This window comes from Rhineura floridana, chromosome 14 (assembly GCF_030035675.1).
Source record: "Rhineura floridana isolate rRhiFlo1 chromosome 14, rRhiFlo1.hap2, whole genome shotgun sequence".
NCBI lineage: Eukaryota > Metazoa > Chordata > Lepidosauria > Squamata > Rhineuridae > Rhineura > Rhineura floridana.
Genome location: NC_084493.1, coordinates 24,924,679 through 24,943,453, shown reverse-complemented (window position 1 = coordinate 24,943,453; position 18,775 = coordinate 24,924,679). Strand labels below are relative to the sequence as shown.

General features: G+C 41.4%; 1 protein-coding gene across 5 annotated transcripts in view; it reads right to left on the bottom strand.

Annotated features, from left to right (window-relative positions):
* EDC3 (enhancer of mRNA decapping 3) overlaps positions 1-18,775 on the bottom strand; it is a 51,824-nt gene that overhangs the window by 12,249 nt on the left and 20,800 nt on the right. For all 5 annotated transcript variants that reach the window (XM_061595808.1, XM_061595810.1, XM_061595812.1 and 2 more), the window contains exons 4-5: positions 15,549-15,881; positions 5,987-6,140 (exon numbers count right to left, since the gene is read on the bottom strand). In XM_061595808.1, coding sequence (XP_061451792.1) covers positions 5,987-6,140; positions 15,549-15,881 — 487 coding nt within the window. The remainder of the gene's footprint in view (positions 1-5,986; positions 6,141-15,548; positions 15,882-18,775) is intronic.

The window sequence follows — 18,775 nt, the reverse complement described above, 5'->3', positions numbered from 1 at the left end:
TGGAGGGAAAAAAAGAAGAAATAGACTGCCCTTAGGTTCTGAAACAGTGATTAATTTTAGAAATTAAAGGCCTCTTCTTGAAAATGACAACTAAAAAAACAACTAAGGCCCAGGGGCGAAGAGGTTCTATTGATACACAGGAAGAGGATATACCCCCAGAAATGTTTCAAAAAATAATGGAAGGGATTAATGCTATAAAACAGGAAATTAAACAGGAAATGAAAATTGAATTGACAGATATAAAAGACTATATTAAAACACAAGTGGATGAGATTAAAGGGACAATTGGGCAAATAAAGGAGGATGCAAAAAATACTAAAGAAAAGGTACAAACCTTGGAGAATAGAACAGATATACTAAATCTGGAACTAGAAAAAAATTTGGACTATTTAGCTATGACTGAAATGAGAAATAAAGAGCATTGTTTGAGATTCCGTGCAATTCCTGAGGAAACAGGTGAAGACATTAGAGACAAAATTGTTAATGCTTTAGTAAAATTTCTGGACTTGAATGAAGATAGGATGGAATTTGAAATAGACAAAGTTTATAGAATTAACTCCAGATATGCAACAATGAAAAAAATTCCAAGAGATGTGCTTGTTCACTTCGTAAAGAAAACGACCAGAGATATGGTTTTACAGCAACACTTTAAATATACCTTTAAAATTGATGGTAAGGAAATACTGGTGATGAAGGAAATTCCTATTAGACTTTTACGTAAGAGAAAAGAATATGCTTTCCTTACAGAAAAACTTAAGCAATGCAAAATTCAATTTAGGTGGGACGTTCCAGAAGGAGTGATTTTTACATTCAGACAACAGAAATATAGATTGAATACTGTTCAAAAAGCAAGGGACTTCTTGAGAAAAGCTTCAAAAGATATGGAAGAAGATAAACTCAAAGATATGGATACAGTTCCTGGGAAACAAAGTCAACAAGGATACGCAGAGGAGGGGAAGGAAGATGATGGATCAAAAGGAGCATCAGGCAAATTTTAAAATACACGCTTAACGATGGATTACAAATACCTAACTTGGAATATAAATGGAGCCAACACGGCGCAGAAGAGAAAGAAAGTGTTTCATTATTTGAAAAAATTAAAATTGGATATAATTTGTCTACAAGAAACTCATATTCAGAAGAAAGATTCTAAATATTTGATTTGTAAAAATTTGGGTGAAGAATTTATTTCAGCTGGACCAAAAAAAAAAAATGGAGTTGTTCTCTATATTAACCCACAATTGCTTCCTAAATTGGTATTATTGGACGATAGTGGTAGATTTGTGGGGGTTGAAATTACTTTACAAGGTACAAACATTTTGATAGTGGGTATTTATGCCCCCAATGAAGATAAAACAAGGTTTTATACAGGACTTATGGAAAAATTGTCAGAGTTTTCATATGAGCATTGGTGTGTCATGGGTGACTGGAATGGGGTAATCTCACCAAAAATTGATAGGCTTTCTGAAAAAAATATCAAAGAGACACAAGGTAAATTACCGAAGATTTGTTTTGAACTCATGGAACATCTAGAATTGGTGGATACCTGGAGATATATAAATGATAATGCAAAGGAATTTACTTATTTTTCAGAAAGACATAAAACATTTTCGAGGATTGATATGATTTGGATGTCAAAAATTTTAGCGAAGGATATTTTTAAAATGGATATATTACCAAAAACTTTTTCGGACCATAATCCTGTGATATTAACTTTAAAAAAAAAAAATCTTGGATTTAGATGGAGACTAAATGAATCTTTATTACAGAATGATAAAGTAGTACAAGAATGTAAGAAGAAATTAAAGGAGTTCTTTGAATATAATTTACATAAAGGAACAAGTGAAAATATTGTTTGGGATACAAGTAAGGCATTTATGAGGGGATACTTTATTAAATGTAATTCTGAATTAAAAAAAAGAAACAACAGAAAATGCAATTAATTTTGGAAGAAATAAAACAAAAAGAGGAAGAATTGAAAAAGAATCCAGCTAAAGTTTCTATTGTAAATCAAATTAAAATGTTACAGAAGCAAGTATCAATGTTGACAGTTAGAGAAATTGAAAGGAAATTAAATTTTGCTAAACAAAGGACTTTTGAATTTGCAAATAAACCTGGGAAATGGTTAGCATATAAATTAAGAAAAGAACGTCAAAAAAATATTATTTTAAAGATACAAGAAGGAGATGAGACGCTGACAGACAATGTAAAAATCAAAAAGATTTTTCATCAATATTACTCAACATTGTATAAGTGTCAAGAAATTCCATCTGAAAAAATAGAAGAGTATTTATTTAAACAGAATTTGCCTAAAATTACAGATTTTCAGAGACAAGTTATTAATGGCCCTATTACGTCAAGAGAGATATCTGAAGCTATAAATAAAATTAAATTAGGAAAGGCACCAGGACCAGATGGGCTATCTGCAATGTATTATAAATGTTTGGAGGAAGAACTCCTGCTACCTTTACAGTCTACAATGAATTCTATTTTGCAAGAGGGAAAGATACCGGATAGTTGGAAAAATGCTAATATAACATTAATACTTAAAGAGGACCAAGATTTAACTAAAACAAAAAATTATCGGCCAATATCTCTACTGAATAATGACTATAAAATTTTTACAATGATTTTGGCTGAAAGATTGAAAATAATATTGCAACAATTTATTCAGGAAGATCAATCAGGGTTTTTACCTAAAAGACAACTACGTGACAACGTCAGGAATGTTTTGAATGTGTTGGAATATTTAGAACAACGAAATGATAAACAAGCAGCTCTGATTTTTTTAGATGCTGAAAAAGCATTTGATAATTTGAATTGGAAATTTATGTTCCAGGTTTTGGAGCAAATGGACTTTGGAGACAACTTTATAAAATGGATTAGATCGATTTATACATCACAGAAGGCCCAGATAATTGTTAATGGAGACTTAACGGACTCATGTGAAATACAAAAGGGTACAAGACAGGGATGTCCATTATCTCCCCTTTTATTTATTCTGGTTTTAGAAGTGTTGCTTAGAGATATAAGGCAAGATAAAAGGATTTCGGGATTAAAAATAAAAAAAGAAGAATATAAATTGAGAGCATTTGCTGATGATTTGATAATTGTACTAGAAAACCCTTTGGAAGGAATTCATATACTGATGGATAAATTAAAAGAATTTGGACCTTTAGCAGGATTTAAGATCAACAATCAAAAAACAAAGATGTTGGTGAAAAATTTAACTTTAAGGGAACAGAAAGAGTTAATGGACAAGACAGATTTTACAATAGAAAAAAAGTTGAAATATCTAGGCATTATTATGACAAATAAAAACTCAAAGTTGTTTCACAATAATTACGAAAAATTATGGACAGAGATTAAGAAAGACTTGCTAAAATGGGATAAACTACAACTGTCATTAATGGGTAGAATATCTGTGATAAAAATGAATGTATTACCGAGAATGATGTTTTTGTTTCAAACAATACCTGTAATATCCTCTGATTTACCTTTTAAACAATGGCAAAAAGATATTTCTAAATTTGTATGGCAAGGAAAAAAACCAAGAGTTAAATTTAAATTACTTCAAGACGCTAAAGAAAGAGGAGGACTGGGATTACCAAATTTGAGACTTTATTTTGCTGCCTGCTGTTTAGTCTGGATAAAGGAATGGATCTTATTGAGGAATAAAAGACTATTGGATTTGGAGGGCCACAATCTGAAGTGGGGATGGCATGGATATCTATGGTATGACAAAGTAAAAGTAAATGTAGACTTTAATAATCATTTTATAAGACGTCCTCTGTTGAAAATATGGAATAGATACAAACCAAGGTTTTATTCGAAAATACCATTATGTGTCTCAAGTTAAGAAGCGTTTTATAGAAGAGAAATGTCTGGAAAAGAGAAATGGTTAACTTATCAAGAACTATTAGAAAATGTACATGGAGAATACATAATGAAAGAGAGAGAACAATTGATAAAGGAAGGATATAGTTTTCATTGGTTTGCATATTTACAATTGTTAGAAAGATATAAAATGGACAAGAAAATGTATGGGTTTGAAATAAATAAATCTGATTTTGAAATAGGTTTGTGTACAAATGATGAAAACATAATTGCAAAAATGTATAAACTTTTATTGAAAATGGATATGGAGGAAGAACAAGTAAAAGAGTGCATGGTAAAGTGGGCAAAAAATTTTGGTCATAACATACAAATGGATCAATGGGAAAATATGTGGAAAAAAGGCTTGAAATTTACATTATGTTATAATCTTAAAGAAAATTTTTATAAAATGATGTACCGTTGGTACATGACTCCAGAAAAGCTGTCAAAAATGTATAGTAATGTCTCTAATGTTTGTTGGAAATGTAAACAACAAGAAGGATCTTTTTATCATATGTGGTGGTCATGTAAAAAGGCGAAATTATTTTGGGCACAGATAGGTAGGAAGATGCAAAAAATTCTAAAGATAAATATTCAGTCAAAACCAGAATTTTTTTTATTGGGTTTTATGGATAAACAAATAGAAAAGAAATATGGAAGAATAATATTATATATGATTACGGCAGCAAGATTATTATATGCACAAAAGTGGAAAATGGAATCAACACCAACAATGGAAGAATGGTTATTGAAATTAATGGACTTAGTAGAAATGGATAAATTGACATGTTTACTTAGAGAAAAATCGACAGATACATTTCTTAAGGAATGGAAACCTCTCTTAGACTTTTTGTTGAAAGATCAAAATAAAATGATACTGGGATTTGACGATTAATTAAGACAGCCTATGGAGAAAAGGGACTCTGTATGTATACATTAAGGGACAGGTTTGATGTATATTATATACTTATAGCTGATCTGCGACAAATCGGAAGTCAACTATTTTATTTTCATTTTTTTGTTGATGTATTGTTATGTCTTTTTGACTTTGTTTTGTTTGTTTTTGGAAAAATTTGAATAAAAATTATTAAAAAAAAAAAAAAAAAAGATGTTGGACTACGACCTGGGAGACTAGAGTTTGAATCCCCACGTAGTCATGAAGCTCACTGGGTGACCTTGGGCCAGTCACTGCCTCTCAGCCTCATGAAAACCCTATTCATAGGGTTGCTGTAAGTCAGAATCGACTTGAAGGCAGTACATTTACATAATATATATTGTATTTTAATTGTATTTTAATGTTTTTGTGATTTTATTGTTTGCAATTTTATTATGTACATGTTTCATTTTATTTTTGTAAGCTGCCCTGAGTGCCCTACTATAGGGTAGAAGGGTGGGATAGAAATATTTTAAATAAATAAAATAATGCACAAGGCTCTGCCTTGGGCTAATTGACAGCATTTCTTTCCTGTTCGTTGCAGAGCTGATGGCCCAGCATAGAATGATAGGGCTGCAAGGACCTGAAGGTCATTCTGTTCAAATTCAAGCCCTTCTAAGCAGTCAGTTCACAAAACCCAGGCATGCCACAAGCAGGAGCTAACAAGGCAGACTACACCAGATACGCCGGCAACCAGCTCCACATGACTCAACAACAAGCCAAGCCAGATACTAACATCCTGAATACCATTCCTGTGTCTGACTGACAGGGAACCAGGAAAGGCTCAAAACCAAGTGCCAGACTTCAAATATCCTAAAATCAGGATACGTCAAACCTTCGACTCCGACTCCTCTATTTTTCTACTGTCCAACTCCGACTCCTTAATAAATGGCAAATGTATATTAATTTATTAATATTAATAAATTAATATTAATATTAAAATATTAATTTTATTTTGAAGCTGGAGTTGGTACATTTCTACCGACTCTGACACTGCCCAAAATTGCTTCCGACTCCAACTCCACTATTCTGACTCCACAGCCCTGCCTAAAATGACCATACAGCTAGACCGATTTGCAGCATGGTAAACCGGCCTGTCGTTTTGCATCCTTTCATTTATGCAGGAGGCATGCAAGGTCATACAGGGCTTGCTACATCCCAGAGAAAGTCTTTTACCTGTTGGGCCCTCCAAGCAGACTCAGGGCCATCTGGCTTGCACATACCCCCGTCATTTCCAGTCTCCGCTCGAGGGTCAGCCCATGTTTCTCAGCCACCGAAAGAAGCTTTTTGTGTAACTCGTAAGAGACACTTGGAACGACCAGCCCGGAGTCTGAAATGCAGAATGGGGAAGAGAGAGAATTCATTATGATATCCTTGCCAAAAGAAGTGCAGCTCTTCAGATCCAGAGCCTAAGTCAGCACTCAGATGTGATATTTCTGCATTAAGAACTGGACCCTTTTAAACCTGGTCACTCAATCCCCCCCAAGGGCTTTTGGGCACATAGACACAACTAAAAAATGTGTATCTCACATAACATTCTATCTATGAACTTGTCTGTAATCCTATGTCTATACACCAGCATGGAAACAAGCCTAAAAGAGCGAGCATGAGTGTGCATGTCACACCTCAGGACTATATGATACAGTAGGCTAGTGCAGAGAATTGGGGGAAGACAAAAAGGACACCTCGAAGAACAGTGCAAAATCTAGTTTATACATTACATTCAAAACATACGGTTCTAGTGAGAACACAAACACTACTCCTTAAAGTGTGTCTAGAAACATTTTTTTGAAATGCTGATGAAACCTTCAGAGTTCAAAATCATACAGACATGAGGCACAATACGCTCCACCCATCCATGTTCACTAGTCCTTTATACGTTCATAGAGATGAAACTGAAGCTTCTGGATAAAGCTGCTGCAAGGCCAAATAGTGGGTCCACCTGGTTCAGTACTAGCTAGCAGCTTGCTGCAGTAAGCGGGGGCTCTTCGAGGTCTCAGGTACAGAACGTTGCTCCCAGCTGTGATGCTTGAGCTGCAAGGAATTGATCTTTGCTCTGTCACTGAGCTGTGGCCCCTCCCTAAAAAGGTATGAACCTGCCTTATACCCAAGTTAGTCTGTTGGCCATCTAGCCCAGTATCATCTTCTCTGACAGACAGCAACTCTCCAGGGGCTCATGTGGTCTTTTCCAGCTCTACTCTCTGAGGTCCCAGGGGTCTGGTTTGATAGCACTGGAGGCCACCACCTCGCTGAAGCTAAGCAGGTCTGGGGTCTGATCAAGTGTTTGAATGGGTAGCTGCTTAGGAACCACACACTGCCTTGGATTCCATGATGGAAAAAAGGCAGAATGTAAAATGCAAGGAAACAAATAAAATTTAAAAATATTTTTAACTGGAGATGCCTCATACCTTAAGCCTGTAAAGCAAGCGATCTACCATTGAGCTCTTCCATAAGGATTTAATTCCTACCCTTAGAGTTCTTCTCCATTGAGGGCAGGGATGGCTAGCTTGTGACCCTCCAGATGCTGCCAAACTACAACTTTCATCATTCCTGACTGAGGTGGGCTGTGGTCCAACAATATTCAGAGGGCCACAGGTTAACTGGCCCCTCCTCCCCCCATTTGCACGTGCAAAAACCTGGCATCTTTCAACTGGGAAGTACCCTCAAGAAACGGGGAAAAGGATTCAGCTCAGTGTTCAACAGTTTGTAACCTTTAAGACTTGTGCCCTTTTCTAACCACAGCTATACTGAGTCTAACAAACAAGCAGCAATGACACACACACAGACACCCTTTTTTTAAAGAAACATCCACCTGAAGCCTAATAAGGATTCCCAGATCTATTTAGGCAGGAGTGCATTTTCTCACAGTAGTGTGGATGACATCAGTGTACACAAAGAGATGTGAAATGTCCAGAAAGTTTGAAGCCATGGGGGGGGGGAAACCAGGGGGTTTGGGGGGAGCACCCAGGGGTTTTTTGGGGGGGAATTGAAATTTTGGGAAAAGTGAAAAATATGCAGTATTTTTTTAGCACTCTTTACAAATCCAAAGTCACTTTGTTGGTATCTCTTTGGTTTTGTCAGTTTATGAAGAGCAGGCAAAAAACACACAATAAAAACAGAAGTAGCCATCAATATTATATTTGTTTATTAAATTCATATTCTGCCCTTCCTCCCAAAGGAGCCCAAGGTGGCAAATACACATGCAATAAAACATCTAAAAACATATTTTAGTTTAAGTTTCTATGTATTCTGAAAATTATTATGTTTCCTCCACTCCTCTAGTGTCAAGTAGACAGCACCCATTTCCATAGAAAAAGCTGAGTGGGGGACAGGGGAACCAACACTCAATGAATACTACATGAAATTTAATCAATCTCATTTTCTTTGCCACTCTCAGTTTCCGCTTCTTTGTGGTGCTCTGTACTTTCTCCCTCCCCCAGTCTTTTGAGGCCTAGTCAAAAAGGACAGAACAGATTCACCAACTATGCCAACAAGAGGAATCCCACAGGCAAAGGAAGCACCGGATCCTTTCTCTCTTCTGTCAATGGCACTGCCTCCTAGTGCATCTTGCTCTTGCATTTGAGAGTTGTACTCTCAGTGTACAACTCAGGGCTTGCTTGTCCTCCGTGTACAGGATTGGATATGGTATGTAGTCTCACATAAAAGTCTTCCTGTTGCTTGGTTCTTGAAATAATTTTTGGGGTGGAAAAAATGAACACCTTGTCTCAGCATTTCATTCATCATTCTCAAAGAAGATATTTCACAGTCCAAAATTTTTCAATTTTTTTTAAAAAAAGAGCCCAAAAAGCTTTGCCTTCACAGTAATTACTGTGAAAGATCATGGATCCATTCCTTCAGTAGTGTCTGCTCTGACAGACAGTGGCTGCACCCCACACATCATCTGTGTCTACCCTTACTTGAGTGTGCATTCTACTGAAATCAGTAGGGCTTCCTTCTGAGTAAGTGTGGTTAAGTCACCACAGTGACACAGAGAGTTCAAGTCAGGGTTTATTAGTATTGCGAGAAAAGTGGCTAGTCATTCAAGAAGAGGGGTAGCCACTGTGGCTCCCTCCAGGTGTTGTTCGACTATGACTCTCACCACCCCTGATCCTTGGCCATATTGTCTGGGGCTGATGGGTTTTGTAGTCCAACAATATCTGGAGGGCACCTTGGTGACTACCTCCGCTCTACAGAAACAAAGAGCTGCCGTGGAGTCGTGATCCATGGGGGGCCAACTGAAATTGAAATGTCACGTTTATTTTTTTAACAGCCCCTGTGACATGTTGACTACAGATATAGGAGAGGTAAACTGTTTATACAAGTTGACCTTGCATGTTAACAGCCAATTAAGATAATTGCCTTGCCTTAATCAGTTTTATTACATGCAGCACTAATGCCATATTGTTATTGAAACCAGCTTCAGAGTGGTTCATGGTATGCAAAAAAAAAAACCTGGGTGTACAAAGTCAGAGAATCTAACATTGTCCAAACTAGTCACACAGCATTCACCAAGCTCCTTCTCTTCCAAAGTCACACAAGGTTCAGCAGTAGCGCTTTGCTTAAAAGCCAATACTCTTATAGCAATAGCCTGAGGGACATTCATGTACTTTGGCGAACAGCATATCCTGTTCCCTGTTTTGAACCCACACGCCTTGATCTGGGATACAATAAAAAAATATTTTTCCGGTTTTGAAACATGGCCCACTAATCAGGCACTCAGTAACTCTGTTTAACTCCTGAACTTCCATGTCTTGTACCAGGTGGGACACTCTTTCATTCCCCATAACACCATCCCTCTCTGTTACCGTATATTCCGGCGTATAAGACGACTTTTTAACCCCGGAAAATCTTCTCCAAAGTCGGGTGTCGTCTTATACGCCGGGTGTCGTCTTATACGCCGGAATATACGGGTACTTCGCCAACTGAGGCATTGCTGTCTTCTACAAGTAACAAAAGTGGGCGGGCCGAGGAAGGGCTCCCAAACTGACCCCGGAGATGCTTGGCGGGCACGTGAGTCTAAAACATTAAGTCTACGGCTGCAAACGCCGCCGGAGTATCGCCGCGCCTTACACCCTACGGGTGGCGCAGTGGTCCAAACACAACTAAGGGAGGAAGAAGCCAGCCAAGGAAGGAAGGAAGGAAAGGAAGGAGCGGAAGTGGTTCGCGTGCCTGCGCGTAGGAGGCGGGGGGAGCAGCTTGCGGCTGCCTGTGGAAGGGAGTTAAAAAAAAAAACCAACCACAAACCGGCTCGCCGCTGTGAGGAAAAAAGCACCGGGTGCCTTGGGCGGCGGTGGCGGAGCCTTCTCCTCCTCCTCCTCCCCGCTTCGGCCATGAGCGTCGCAGCGCTGGTTTCTCCCGCGCTGCCGCCGCCGCCTCCGCTGCGCTGCCTGCCAGCACGGGCCCCACCGCCGCCGCCGAGAGCTTCGAGGAGGAGGAGCTGGACAGCCCCGCCGATGGAGAGCGTAGCGGCCGCGCACGGGATTCCGACGAAGGTGAGGCTTTCTCCTTGTCTCTTTCCCGCCGATGACCGGTGGCCCCGATCCGGTGTCGCGCCGGCCTTCTCGGGCAGAGTTCTACCGGGCTTGCTGCCTGAGTCAGTGTGCCTGCGGGGGTGCCGTTCGGCCCTGCTTTGTCCTGACTCGAGAGTAGCCCCATGGAAACTAGTAGAGGTAGCTGGCTTAGTTGCACCAATTTCAGTGGGTCTCTTCTGAGTAGCGTCGGATGCAGCCCTAAGCACCGCCTGGTACCATTGGGTTTACTCTTGAGTCAGTGCACACATAGGATTTTATCCAGTGTTAGTTCTACCCAGAGTAGACCTACTGAAACCAATGGGGCCTGTCTAACTGAGGCCCTTCAGTTGGTTTATGCCAAGTAAGGGCCGAACCCAGGAAAGTCTTCTCAAAAGTTGGGGGTCGTCTTATACGCCCAGTCGTCTTATACGCCGGAATATACGGTACTTTGCAACCAAGTTGGTGGTGCCCTTGAATGTTGTAAAGAGGCTGAGCTCTGGACACTGAATATAAATTGGCGGTATATAAATATTTTTAGAAATAAAACAAGAGCAGTCCTGCCCTACCAGATTAGAACAGTACATCTAGTCCAACATGCTATTCCCCACAGTGGATGGCGAGATATCTCTGGGAAGCCCACAACCAAGGGAAGAAGCCAACAGCCCTACCCGCATCTGGTATTCAGTACTGCCTCTGAACATGGAGATTCAATTAAATAGAGGTTTCATTGAACTACCAGAAATATCCTAAATTTCACCTAATTCCCTTCTAAGAACTTCTGAGCTAGTGGCTATCACCACATCTTGGGGCAGCAACTTCCAAGACGACTAAATGCCAGCATTAAGATTCCTGAACACAGCTGAAAACTATGGATTTGGGAAAGAGGGATTTCATGAAAGCATTTCACCTGGTTCTAAGAAACCAGCAACCCAGTTATATGCACTACTTTGTTGTTGTTGTTATGTGCCTCCAAGTCAACTACTACTTATGGCCACCCTATGAATCAGCGACCTCCAAGAGCATCTGTCATGAACCACCCTGTTCAGATCTTGTAAGTTCAGGTCTGTGGCTTCCTTTATGGAACCCACCCATCTCTTGTTTGGCCTTCCTCTTTTTCTACTCCCTTCTGTTTTTCCCAGCATTATTATCTTTTCTAATGAATCATGTCTTCTCGTGATGTGTCCAAAGTATGATAACCTCAGTTTCATCATTTTAGCTTCTAGTGAATGTGATAGTTCTGGTTTAATTCTTTAAAGCAATAAGACCATGAGCACGGCATCCCTTGTCCCCAAAGGGCTTGCAAACCAAAGGAAAACAGGGGGTGGAGGGAATAAAATGAGGCAGAGAGAAAGCAAGGAGCCAAGAAAAATTCCAAGCTAGCCAAGATCAGCTGTAATCTCAGCACATCAGGCTCCTAATGCTTCTGACCTCTCTTGCTTTTTCCTTGGCAGCCCTCTTTCCTTTTATCAGGTCAGCAAGCAACCTCTGCTGCCTATGTGGTCCTGGGGGCCCTCAGTCACATTCTGTTCAGAGGTTCAAGATTTTTAAAAACGCACAAACAGGGATGCCAGAGGCACCGTCATACTGGGAAATCCTCCTAAGCAAGATTCACTGAAATGAATAGGAGCTGCACAGGTGCAATGCTGTGTGTGCAAGAGCACTTCATGCGGGACTGTGACCATTTAAAGAGTACCCTTCATTTTTGCTGGATGGATACCTGCAATCTTGAACTTATTCTACAAGACAACATGGCATGCATCTGTGCCACCAAGTGCTCGCTTTGCAAGGGTTTTGTGTCTCTGGGAACTCTCAGCCCTTAATACTCCTCCATTCAAGGGGATATTGTTTGAAGTGGAGGAAGAGATAAGGTGTGAGATTACACTGCACTGTGGCACGCAATAACAGCAAGGCAAGAGCTACAGTATATTACCCTTTGCCCTAATTGCTCTTTGACAGGAGCGTGCAAGTACTGAGAAGACTTCCCTTCTTCTCACTCACGCAAGGGCCAACCAGTCAGACCAGCTTATCAAAACCAGACTGTGTTAAATAAACTCAGAGTGGAAAGCAATCAAAGAGGTAGCGTGTAAATCTGAAAAATAACAACAGTGCCACAAACGAGGGCTGGACCTCAGCCAGACTTAAATTATTCTTGGGTTGGAAGGTGGATTGTATTATTCCATAATTAAGGTAATAAAAACAGGACAGCTTAGGCCTGAATATATTTCACAGCTGCCAATGCAAGGGTAGATAGAGCTCATATAGTGTTGTGAGGGCAATGGGAGAGACATTCACCCCTCCTCCTTGTTCTGTGCCTCCCCACCTCCACAGTCCCAATGGCCTCTCCTGGCTTCCTTTCCTCATGTGAACTGTTGTGGCATTTGCCTTGACCCCATCACTGCCATTTGACTCACAGTTACATGCAATATAACAAAGCAGCAACATTATTCTATGATTCTCCCGATATAAGGAACATTTCCTCACATAGTTGCCATTATCTTTACAATAACCCTGCAAAGTAGATGAGAATTATCACCACATTGCTGTTTTGAGGCCAAGGCAAACTCGCCCAAGGTCATCAGGTTCAGAGTGTGGGACAGGGGATCATATGGATCCAGCACTGACAGCCAGCATGGTGTAGTGGTTAGAGCACCCTACCCTCAACTGGTGTCCTCCAGATGTTGCTGAAGTATAGCTTCAGGGAAGAGCTATGGCTCAGAAGCAGAGCATCGACTTTACATGCAGAAGGTCCCAGCTTCAATCCCTGGCATCTTCAGACAGGGCTGGGAACGTTCCCAGGCTGAAATCCTGGAGAGCTGCTGCCAATCTGTGTAGAAAATACTGAGCTAGAAGGACCAGTTCTCTGACTTAGTATAAGGCACCTTCCTATATTTCATTACCCCCTAATCACTGGCATGCTGGCTGGGGATGATGGGAGTTGGAATCCAACAACATCTGGAGGGCACCAGGTTGGGGAAGCTGGGTTACAGTCATCAAGCTAGGCCTGGGTTCAAATTCCCACTGAGGCATGAAGCATATTACCACCTTGAGCCTACTGCTTTTCTCAGCCTAACCTACCTCACAGGGTTGTGAGGATAATAGGGGAAAACAGTGCGTGCTACCCTTGAGCTTCTAGAAGGAAAGGTGGGGAGACATATAAATAAATAACCAAACACTCTTCCTGGAGGCCCAAGGTGGCAGCAGTGGCTAGAACTGCCCTTCTCCAGGTTTGTCAGCTGCACCCTTTCCGGAAGAGGCTGGGTTTGGTCTCAATCCCTGATGGCTTTTTGTCGAGCCTGAAAGACCTTGTTATTCAGGCAGGCCTATGGGATTTCTGGGGTGGGTTAGGCTATTACTAACAGGTGGTTTACTGTTGTATGAATATGTTTTAAATTGTGTTTTATATTGTGTAAGTCGCCCAGAGTGTCTGTTAAGTCAGACAGATGGGCGACTAACAAATAAAATTTTATTATTATTATTATTATACCTTTAATAGCATCCAGGTTAGATGAATGCAATATGTGGGGCTGCTTCTAAAGGATATCTGGAAACTTGAAAATATGAAGCTGTGAGAATTTTAACAGGGATTTCTTATATGGGTAACATTTCCAGTATGCGTCTAAGCCTAAAGTCAAAGTACTCCTTTTGATCTTTAAAGTCCTAACTGCTGCAAAGGGGGGGGTGTCCTGGTGGGAAGCAAAGGAAAAACAAAGAAGGTAGCAGAAAGAAAATGAAGGCCAGTTTTGGCCCCACCCACTTTTGGCTTCAGCCCCACCCATCACCACCCCTGGTATGTGGCCCCCTCACACTGAAGGAATGCAGCCCTCATCACCAAAAAGGCTCCTCTGCCTTCAAGAAGGAACAAGGACAAAGCTTTACCCCATCCCTTCCCCTGACGTGTCAGTTTTCTTCTTACGAGTTTCTTTTTTTAAATGCATCCTTCCTTGCAGTCTAAAATGGCACCTCATTCTGCTTTATAGGTCTAGTCATCAGTCACCAATCGACATCTTCTGCAAGTTGGAACCACTGCAGAGCAATCCCGTGGATGGGCAATAAAGTTCAGAGGATCAATACTATCAAAGGCTGCTGAGAGGTCTAAGAAAAAGGAGTCTGTATTATCACATTCCTATCTCCAGATGCAGCCTGTCTACCAGGGCTACTAAAGTAGCTTAGGTTCTGCACCCCAGCCTAAACCTAGACAGACACAGATCCATAAAGTGAGCCTTTACCCTTGCACTTTCAGGGCATACTCCACTACTTTGCCTGCCTCCCAAAAGGCAGAGAATAGCTGAAAGTTTCCTTTACCTGGGGGATGCAGTGAGGTGGTCTTCTACAGTAGCCAAACCCAGCTTTCGGCACACACATAAACATGGCCATACACATAAAGGCACTCACAAACTAGGCAATACATTCTCAGAACAGGATTACCAGCCATGATGGACAAGGAACAAGCAGGCAGGCAGCCATCTGCACCTCTTAGCCTTGCCTTCCACCTCGAGAACAAAAGTTGCTTTCTGTCAAGTCAAACTACTTGTCCCAGTACCGTCTGCTCTACCAATGGCACTGAGAAGTCTCTGGCAGAGGCTTTTCACATTAACTCCTACCAGATTCATTTTTTAACTGTAGGTGCCAAGGACTGAACATGCAATCATTGGAGGAGGGGGAGGCAACAAGAGCTGAAATCAATCAAATTAGGACCAGGTGTGTTTTGAACAGCAACCATGGCAGTTAAAAATACTTGCATTCATTGCAACTTAAGGACAGAAGTAAGAGCTGGTGCAGTATAGTGGCTAACAGCAAGAGCCAGGAGGTCAGCCTTTCAAGTCTTACTTCAGCCATGACAGTCACAGTGTGCCCTTATGCAAACCCACTGTCTGTCTCATCAGCTCATGTGCCTCCAGACTCTACAATACAGGGATGCTACCGGCCTACTTGACAGATCTGTTATAACGATCATGAGAATATATACAGAGCCTGAAACACCCAAACAGTGATATTTTAATGTCAAATATTCATATAGAGCCAGATCTCTGTATGCTTACCTAACTACAATTGAGTGTTTTTGATCCAATCCATTAAAAAAGGGCCACGCAGAACACAGCATGTGACACAGCACAAATCAAAATCAGAATAGCCATATTCCTATTCAGCAGGCATCCCCTTTCAAAGCATCACCCACAAATCATCCCCCAAAGAAACAGCTGGATTGAATTTTTAAGAAGCCAGCATACCAGTGCAGAACTCTTTGCTTGCCTGGGGCACAGTGATTCTTCGGTACACTATGGGCTCTGATTCCAAGATATTCTCATCGTGGCGATAGCGGGCAGATTTCTCATTTGGAGTACCTCTTGAACGAGTCCCACTCTTCCTCTCATAAGTGTCGATTTCCTCAAATACAGCTGCCTTGTCAAAGAGAGCCAAATTTCCTTCAAAATCAAAATCTGTATCTGGGATTTCTTCAATGTCATCCCCAAAACACTCGTCATCTTTGTTCTTCATCTGCCCATTCTTCACACCACTCTTTTTTGGAGTCACCTGGTTTGGATGGCGGCTACTGGAGGACCCTGAATTGAAGGACACAGCAGACCAAGGATTAGACAACAAGGAAGTCAGGTATTTAGAAACAAAGGAAACAGGAAGCTGCCTTATACTCAGTCAGACCATTAGTCAAAACTGTATACACCGACTGACAGCAGCTCTCCACAATTTCAGGCAGGGCTCTCTCCCAGCCCTACTTGGAAATGCTGGGGATTGAACCTGGAACCTTCTGCATGCAAGGCAGATGCTCTACCACTGAGCTATGGCCCTGTCTACAAGAAGGCAGCACTCAGAACCTATAAACTGCACGAGACAGATTCTAGGCTAGCTTGCCGGATGATACTACATTGCATTTCAGCTGCCTGAGCCTGTCTGTCCAGCATATTTTATCGCTCTTTTTTATACAAGCTGTGAAGAAAAATATCCACTACGGAAAGGGAAGGCTTCCATTCATACTGTGATCTAGGAATCTTGCTTCTTTCAATATATAGTTCATTTCACCCCAAGGACTCAACAATTATAAATGAGAAGTTGCCCATCTACCCCAGTATGGTGCTGCTTTACCTGTGGTTCTTGGACGTCTGACAGAGCTCCCGCACCCCTGAATGTTTTCTTGCTCACTTACATATGGGAATTCCCTTCCTTGGTCCCCACAGAGTAATAGAGACGGCCACAGTCACTGGAGCCCCTTGCTCCCAATTTTGAGACCTGGAATCAAACTGATAGCTCAGGCAATCCCAGGCCTGAAAGTATTTTGGACTACAGTTTCTATCAGTCACAGTGAGAATGACCCAAATGTTCAGGGATGTCGGGGGTTGTAGCCCAAAGCATCTGGAGGGCACCAGCTTGGAGAAGGCTAGCATATGACCTATGTATATGCTCTTTGCCAGCCAGTTCAATACTTCTCCCTACTGTTCACCTCATGGACAGGGATCCTCACTTCTAAGGCATCTAGCAGGATGGCATTCTAGGCAGGTATGGGCAGGTACCATGCCATCATTTCATGTTATTTCAGGTACATGAGTGTAAACAAGCCTGGCAAAGTGCTTTTTTCCTGAAATCAGCTTTAAGATAATACTCCTGCTTTGAGAAGATGTGCTCCTTGGTGAGGTTTTGGCATTCAGTGTATTCTTATCAGGAAGCCCGCATTCTTAATAACAAAAATTGACTGAAAAAAACAACCGACCGACCAAGGAAAATCCCACAATTGTGTCAACAGGAAAAACCAATGCAAACATGATTGTTGGTCTATGACCTGGGAGACCAGGGTTCGAATCCCCACAGCGCCATGAAGCTCACTGGGTGAACTTGGGCCAGTCACTGCCTCTCAGTCTCAGAGGAAGGCAATGGCAAAAAATAGAAATGGACTGCCTTCAAGTCAATCCCGACTTATGGCGACCCTATGAACAGGGTTTTCATGGTAAGCGGTATTCAGAGGGGGTTTACCATTGCCTTCCTCTGAGGCTGAGAGGCAGTGACTGGCCCAAGGTCACCCAGTGAGCTTCATGGCTGTGTGGGGATTCAAACCCTGGTCTCCCAGGTCGTAGTCCAACACCTTAACCACTATACCACACTGGCTCTCCACTACACCACACTGGCTCTCTGGCAATGGTAAACCCCCTCTGAATACCGCTTACCATGAAACCCTATTCATAGGGTTGCCACAAGTCAGAATTGACTTGAAGGCAGTACAGTTCATTAGGCGGAACATCATGGGAGGGTGTTTCCAACTACCTCACCATCCCTGCCTTGGGAAACCTTGTAAGAAGCTGCTTCAGGAGAGGGACTATGAATATCATCACAGGAGGGAGGTTTCTAGGACCAAAGTGAAATAGTCAATATTTTTGCTACTGCTGGGAAGTGCAATGCTGCCTGACAGGAGATGTAATGTTATTACATTTATAGTATTGAAAGTTGTTTTTGTTTGCTGTTTTATTCTTCTTCCTACTATGACATTGTTCTTGCAATTGTTGATTTTGAGACGTATCGCTGCTCTACTTGTTGTAAGCCACTTTGAGCACCATTTTTCTGTGGAAAGGCACCATATAAATAATATGATGAATATTAAATACTATTACTATCAGGCATACAAGCAGTCTACTACAATTGTATTGACACCAACAGCTAGGCTATCTTGTGTTCAACACTTTGTGAACTAGGATTCTTCCCTCTGCCCTTGGCTGTCTCATCTGTGACTTCCATGCCACAGGAGGGAGCTTTTGCCATTTACCATTTAGGCCAGAGGGTGTTTCAGCCTGTTTCTGCCACACCTGAGACTAACTGGTTCTGCCTCCCTCTGCAGCCCTTTAAAAGAGCACATTCACCTGCTACCACCAACTAGGACAAAGGGTGTCACACTCTGTTAGGAATGAAAGATGAACTAATTGTATTGATACTGGGGGGTTTGTTTTTTTACCCTATATAGTTATTAGCTATAGCACAGGAAGATACAGAGTAAAAAACCAAAACCCCTTAATAGCAAAACCATTCATGCTCGTTTTGTAACTGCTCCAGTTGGAACATATACAGAAAAGAGGTGTGCAAATAAAATGGCTATGACTCTCCCGGCCCTTAGTGCTCAGGTGTATAATAAATCCTTTTCTTCCACTCTCATTCCTCTAGGTATGCTGCCTCTTGCTGCTGAAAAATGAGACTGGAATCCAACAATGGGGATAGGGACAATCAGGTGACTTGCTGTTACAAGGGAATAACTCCTAGCCTCTAACTGCCTTATTGTTGGGAGAAAAGTTTTGACACCCAACACTACCTGTCCACCACTTAGTCAAAGCGGTTGCATGCTTCTATATGGAGGGTCAACAGAAAAACTCTTTGATAGCCATAGCCCCCAGTTTCCTACTACACTGGGCCAAACATAAGGCACCTGCTATTTACTTTACTCCCTCTTCAGCCATTCCACATA